This window comes from Montipora foliosa, chromosome 1, assembly GCF_036669935.1.
Source record: "Montipora foliosa isolate CH-2021 chromosome 1, ASM3666993v2, whole genome shotgun sequence".
Classification (NCBI taxonomy): Eukaryota; Metazoa; Cnidaria; class Anthozoa; order Scleractinia; family Acroporidae; genus Montipora; species Montipora foliosa.
The window spans coordinates 55,595,519-55,603,018 of record NC_090869.1 but is presented as its reverse complement, the minus strand read 5'-3'; the positions used below and the strand labels follow the sequence as shown (position 1 = coordinate 55,603,018).

Genomic DNA, 7,500 nt, shown 5'->3' with positions numbered 1-7,500 from the left:
ACCACTCGCTCAAGTCTCCTCTCAACTTATGACGTGGATTCAGGAACACGTGATTAGAGAACATGAGGACTTGAAAGTTGATGTGAAAAAAATAGCTGAAAGATTCGTTACCGATCGATGTAACAACACAGCTGATCCTGAAAAAAGAAAAAGTATACATGGGAATACTCTTTTTGACTCGGAAAACGCAATAGCCCAAAAAAGAAGGAAAAAATGGCTGCAGATTTTGTCTTAGCGAAAAGAAAGAACTTGCTAGATTCACTCCAAAGACGATGACTTCTAGTATTGTTTGGACAGCAAAATGAGAAGATCGTTGAAGACTGACAAAATTCGACTACAGGAACAGATATATAGGCGTTGATTTCATTCCCTCGCGAGACCTTCCTTCTTGTTCTTTTATGCAATTTTGTAGCCATTCCTCGTCTGCTGATGGTTCTTCCACGTAGGGTTCCGTGTAGTTCTGGGTTTCAGTGCTAGCGCTGGCTGACTCGTCGAGACCGCAACTACTCGCCTCAAATTATTTTTTTTAAATCGCCAGTTTATTCACTTCCAGACTCAGAGGCACTTTCCTTGATGATAAATATGGGTATTATTGATTTTTTGTTTACTGAAAAATACCAAAAACGATCGCTGAGCGATACCTTGGCGTTGATTCGTAAGAAAAGATAAGACCCACGCCAACAAGCATTCGTGAATTACGTCACAGCGAGCCCGTGAAGTCCTGACCAGCGGAAGGGGTGTGTAGGATTGAACAAATCGTAGAAAATTCGCCTCTCGCTGGAATTGAAAAATTCTTTCGCCAAAGATCATTTTTTAATATGGACTTTCAAACAGGAATATAAAACTTTTTAGGTTATGGGCACTTTAAATATATACAAAGCTAAATGTTACGAAGTATGTTCCATAATGATACATTTTAATCATAACTATCGCCGCTTGCTGTACATTTTTTACTCCTCTTTGTTGAAAACAGAATTATTCTCACCCAAAGGATGCCAGGAATTCTGATACATTGCAACAAAACGCCCGAAAAACTTGTTTTGGTTCTACTCAAACTCTTTCCTATTTGCCACTGAGAAAAAAGGGCCAACAACTGACTTCAAGAGAAACTCACTTTCTTAGTTTGAAAACCTTTCTGCAATAGCTTACACGATTAGCGTACAATACGTTCAACCTGTCCAGAGCAGCAGCACCCAAGTCACCGATGTTATTCCAAGACAAATCCAACTCTTTCAGCATTAAATTTCTTTCCATTGCTTCAGCCAGTGCAGCAGCACCCGAATCACCGATGTTATTGCCAGACAAATTCAACTCTCTCAGCGTTGGATTTCTTTCAATTGCTTTCGCCATAGCAGCAGCACCCAGGTCACCGATTTTATTCCGAGACAAATCCAACTTTGTCACCATTGAATTTCTTTCCATTGCTTCAGCCAGTGCAGCAGCACCCGAATCACCGATGTTATTGCCAGGCAAATTCAACTCTCTCAGCGTTGGATTTCTTTCAATTGCTTTCGCCATAGCAGCAGCACCCAGGTCACCGATTTTATTGCCACACAAATTCAACTTTGTCACCATTGAATTTCTTTCCATTGCTTCAGCCAGTGCAGCAGCACCCGAATCACCGATGTTATTGCCAGGCAAATTCAACTCTCTCAGCGTTGGATTTCTTTCAATTGCTTTCGCCATAGCAGCAGCACCCAGGTCACCGATTTTATTGCCCCACAAATTCAACTTTGTCACCATTGAATTTTTTTCCATTTCGTCAGCCAGTGCAGCAGCACCCGAGTCACCGATGTTATTGTCAGACAAATTCAACTCCGTCAGCCTTGGATTTGTATGCATTGCTTTAGCCAGAGCAGTAGCACCCAAGTCACCGATGTTATTGCCAGACAAATCCAACTCTTTCAGCCTTGGATTTCTTTCCATTGCTTTAGCAAGTGCAGCAGCACCCGCGTCACTGATGTTATTGCCAAATAAATCTACCCATGTCAGCATTGAATTTCTATCCATCGCTTTAACCAGAGCAGCAGCACCTGAGTCACCAATGTTAATGCCACACAAATTCAACTCTGCCTGCCTTAGATTTCGTTCCACTGCTTCAGCCAGTGCAGCAGCACCTGAGTCACCAATGTTATTGCCAGACAAATTCAACTCTGTCAGCATTGGATTTCCTTCTATTGCTTTCGCCATAGCAGCAGCACCCAGGTCACCGATGTAATTGCAACACAAATTCAACTTTGTCACCATTGAATTTCTTTCCATTTCTTCAGCGAGTGCAGCAGCACCCGAGTCACCGATGTTATTTTCAGACAAATCCAACTCTCTCAGCCATGGATTTCTTTTCATTGCTTTAGCGAGGGCAGCAGCACCCGAGTTACAGATGTTATTCTCAGATAAATCCAACTCTGTCAGCCTTGGATTTCGTTCCATTGCTTTAGCAAGTGCAGCAGCACCCGCGTCACTAATGTTATTGCCAAATAAATCTATCCATGTCAGCCTTGAATTTCTATCCATCGCTTTAACCAGAGCAGCAGCACCTGAGTCACCAATGTTAATGCCACACAAATTCAACTCTGCCTGCCTTAGATTTCGTTCCACTGCTTCAGCCAGTGCAGCAGCACCTGAGTCACCAATGTTATTGCCAGACAAATTCAACTTTGTCAGCATTGGATTTCCTTCTATTGCTTTAGCCATAGCAGCAGCACCCGAGTCACCGACGTTATTGCCAAACAAATTCAACTCTGTCAGCATTGGAGTTCTTTCCATTACTTTAGCAAGAGCAGCAGCACCCGAGTCATTGATGTTATTGCGAGACAAATCCAACTTTGTCACCATTGAATTTCTTTCCATTGCTTTAGCAAGAGCAGTAGCACCCGAGTCACCAATGTTATTGCCAGACAAATTTAACTCTGTCAGCCTTGGATTTCGTTCCATTGCTTTAGCAAGTGCAGCAGCACCCGCGTCACTAATGTTATTGCCAAATAAATCTATCCATGTCAGCCTTGAATTTCTATCCATCGCTTTAACCAGAGCAGCAGCACCTGAGTCACCAATGTTAATGCCACACAAATTCAACTCTGCCTGCCTTAGATTTCGTTCCACTGCTTCAGCCAGTGCAGCAGCACCTGAGTCACCAATGTTATTGCCAGACAAATTCAACTTTGTCAGCATTGGATTTCCTTCTATTGCTTTAGCCATAGCAGCAGCACCCGAGTCACCGACGTTATTGCCAAACAAATTCAACTCTGTCAGCATTGGAGTTCTTTCCATTACTTTAGCAAGAGCAGCAGCACCCGAGTCATTGATGTTATTGCGAGACAAATCCAACTTTGTCACCATTGAATTTCTTTCCATTGCTTTAGCAAGAGCAGTAGCACCCGAGTCACCAATGTTATTGCCAGACAAATTTAACTCTGTCAGCCTTGGATTTCGTTCCATTGCTTTAGCAAGTGCAGCAGCACCCGCGTCACTAATGTTATTGCCAAATAAATCTATCCATGTCAGCCTTGAATTTCTATCCATCGCTTTAACCAGAGCAGCAGCACCTGAGTCACCAATGTTAATGCCACACAAATTCAACTCTGCCTGCCTTAGATTTCGTTCCACTGCTTCAGCCAGTGCAGCAGCACCTAAGTCACCAATGGTATTGCCAGACAAATTCAACTTTGTCAGCATTGGATTTCCTTCTATTGCTTTAGCCATAGCAGCAGCACCCGAGTCACCGACGTTATTGCCAAACAAATTCAACTCTGTCAGCATCGGAGTTCTTTCCATTACTTTAGCAAGAGCAGCAGCACCTGAGTCATTGATGTTATTGCGAGACAAATCCAACTTTGTCACCATTGAATTTCTTTCCATTGCTTTAGCAAGAGCAGTAGCACCCGAGTCACCAATGTTATTGCCAGACAAATCCAACTCTGTCAGCCATGGATTTGTTTCCATTGCTTTAGCAAGTGCAGCAGCACCCGTGTCACTAATGTTATTGCCAAATAAATCTATCCATGTCAGCCTTGAATTTCTATCCATCGCTTTAACCAGAGCAGCAGCACCTGAGTCACCAATGTTAATGCCACACAAATTCAACTCTGCCTGCCTTAGATTTCGTTCCACTGCTTCAGCCAGTGCAGCAGCACCTGAGTCACCAATGGTATTGCCAGACAAATTCAACTTTGTCAGCATTGGATTTCCTTCTATTGCTTTAGCCATAGCAGCAGCACCCGAGTCACCGACGTTATTGCCAAACAAATTCAACTCTGTCAGCATTGGAGTTCTTTCCATTACTTTAGCAAGAGCAGCAGCACCCGAGTCATTGATGTTATTGCGAGACAAATCCAACTTTGTCACCATTGAATTTCTTTCCATTGCTTTAGCAAGAGCAGTAGCACCCGAGTCACCAATGTTATTGCCAGACAAATTTAACTCTGTCAGCCTTGGATTTCGTTCCATTGCTTTAGCAAGTGCAGCAGCACCCGCGTCACTAATGTTATTGCCAAATAAATCTATCCATGTCAGCCTTGAATTTCTATCCATCGCTTTAACCAGAGCAGCAGCACCTGAGTCACCAATGTTAATGCCACACAAATTCAACTCTGCCTGCCTTAGATTTCGTTCCACTGCTTCAGCCAGTGCAGCAGCACCTGAGTCACCAATGGTATTGCCAGACAAATTCAACTTTGTCAGCATTGGATTTCCTTCTATTGCTTTAGCCATAGCAGCAGCACCCGAGTCACCGACGTTATTGCCAAACAAATTCAACTCTGTCAGCATTGGAGTTCTTTCCATTACTTTAGCAAGAGCAGCAGCACCCGAGTCATTGATGTTATTGCGAGACAAATCCAACTTTGTCACCATTGAATTTCTTTCCATTGCTTTAGCAAGAGCAGTAGCACCCGAGTCACCAATGTTATTGCCAGACAAATCCAACTCTGTCAGCCATGGATTTGTTTCCATTGCTTTAGCCAGAGCAGTAGCACCCGAGTCACCAATGTTACTGCCAGACAAATCCAACTCTGCGAGCCTTGGATTTCTTTCCATTGCTTTAGCCACAGCAGCAGCACCCAAATTACAGATGTTATTGCCAGACAAATTCAACTGTGTCAGCCTTGGATCTCTTTCCATTGCTTCAGCCACAGCAGCAGCAGCAACACCGGAGTCACCGATGTTATTGCCAGACAAATCCATCTCTGTCTCTGAAGTAAAAGGAAGCAATTTTTATGAAGCCAAACTTTTTTATTAATGTTCATTCCCTATTATTCAATTAGTCATCTCATTTCATGTTTTTAATTCTGAACACTACTACTCAATAAACCCTCTTATTAATCACATACTGTATCTACAGCCTTGTAGAATCGTAAGTCAAAAGGCTATACTAGTGAAATTTCTTTTTCTTCTGCGGTTATTTTAAATCACAACGTATGGTCCTTGTTTTATTTAATAAATTATCACACCTTTCACTTCTCCAATCATCTCCTTGGTGCAGTCTTCAATAATGAGATACACATTGGCTTTTTATTGCTTTGTTTCACCTTATAGAGCTGTTTTCAATTGAGTGTCGTAAAACAAATACCAAAGTAATTACTTTAACCAATCACAGCAGGTGCAAACAGCCCAATGAACCAATCCAAATTTGTAGCAATTCCGTGTAACTTGCTTACAGCATGGGAACAATGGCGATTGGTTTTGGTTTTCCTTTTCATTGGTTGATAAACTGGCAAAACATTTCTAAACCAATGACTAAGCGTAGCAATTACAATTACGTAATTACTTTCGTCAGTCATTTGAAAACTGCTCTATTGACTTTTGGCCCCATAACAACGTCACAAGATTGTACTTCACGTTTGTCTAACGCAAGGCTAATAATGGTGGCCAAGGTGGCCAATTGAGAGGTGAAAGGGTCCACTCATGACACCTTTTATCTTATCTCACCTTAGAGACAGATTGATTTTATTCTGTCGAATGCCAGACAACTGGTCAATGGGGCAGCTTTAGGGGTTAGATGGTTTAAAATAGATATTAGATTATTGCAAGCTTTTTTTGCCTTCCATAAAAATCAGGATATAGTGTTACATGATCAGTCCCAAAAGAGTCCAAAGCTGATATTCGGTAGAGCCATTTGTTTCAGTGCCTGGCAGTGTCTAAGTTGATGTTTTTATGCACGTAATTTACAAATTCTAAATTTGGCTTTATGTCAACCATGTTAACCTGCCTAAAATCAATTTCTGAGACTCTTACTAGAAGCAATTGCTTACTGCAGCACATTTATGTGCAAGATCACAGGACAATGAGGTAGTCCCGCTCTTTACAAAATATAGGCACAAAGTACGTTTTAGAGGGCCACGAGTTTATCAGTATTGTATACTGTCGAGTACCACCCTCAAAAAATAAAGTTGATTATTATTATTATTATTATTATTATTATTATTATTCTTAATCTTCTTCTTCTTCTTCTTCTTCTTCTTATTATTATTATTATTAATAATGATTTTGTGAACATAGACACGTTAAAACTAGTGATAAAAAGTTAAACTCCGACCTTATGACGCCATTATCAAGGAGTTGGAAATGAATATATGCGAGTTCATAAGAGATATAAAATACTCCAAAATTTGCATAAGTGAAAAAAAAAAAACAAAACTAGACACCGACTTTAGAACGGATTGAATCTGTTTGCACGTTCAGCCGTGGCCTTAACTGTTTGATGTACAGCATTTCGTTACCCAGACAGTCCAATTTGTTCTACGTCCAATTTGTGCAAATTTGGAGTATTTTATATCTGTTATGAACTCACATATTCATTTCCAACTCCTTGATAATGGCGTCATGATTTCCCTGTAATGTCGGAAGTTTAACTTTTTATCGCTAGTTTTTACATGTCTATTGTCATCATCATCATCATTATCATTATGATTATTATTACTGCAGGAACAAAACCAGAAAACAAAAATACCACCTGCACGATTACGGCCACAATCTTGAGATATGGTGTTGGTATCAATTGCTGTTGTTAAACTGTTATCCTCTGTATGAGAAATTCTATTGATGTCTGTCTATTAAGCGAGAAGAAGAAAATAACGGCAAGATCAATCAAACTGTTACAGGATAATCCTTTTAAACTACTACTACTACTACTACTACTACTACTACTACTACTACTACTACTACTACTACTACTACTACTACTACTACCTACGACTACCTACTACAACTACTACTACTACTACTACTGTAGGAAACAAACAACTTTTTTGAAAGACATGTTTCGGCATGCTTATGCCATCATCAGTTTAATGAGTTCCTAAGTGTGAACAGTTACAAAGTCTACGGGTAGATGAAAAATTATTACAACATGACGTAATACAAAAGCGGGTGCTAATTACAGCGTGACATCAAGGTGTAAACTAAAACGTGAGAAAAGTGTTGTAATGCTCAATCAATCAATCAATCAATCAATCAATCAATCAATCAATCAATCAATCAATTTTAATTTAAACTCACACAAAC

General features: G+C 40.6%; 1 protein-coding gene across 4 annotated transcripts in view; it reads right to left on the bottom strand.

Moving 5' to 3' along the window:
- Nucleotides 1–7,500, bottom strand: part of LOC138001634 (protein NLRC5-like) — a 353,269-nt gene that overhangs the window by 164 nt on the left and 345,605 nt on the right. For all 4 annotated transcript variants that reach the window (XM_068848151.1, XM_068848154.1, XM_068848152.1 and 1 more), the window contains 2 exons: nucleotides 6,950–7,046; nucleotides 1–5,189 (listed from right to left, as the gene is read on the bottom strand). The exon at nucleotides 1–5,189 is cut by the window's left edge and continues 164 nt beyond it. In XM_068848151.1, the coding sequence (XP_068704252.1) occupies nucleotides 1,111–5,189; nucleotides 6,950–7,046 (4,176 nt within the window). In that variant the 3' untranslated portion in view covers nucleotides 1–1,110. The remainder of the gene's footprint in view (nucleotides 5,190–6,949; nucleotides 7,047–7,500) is intronic.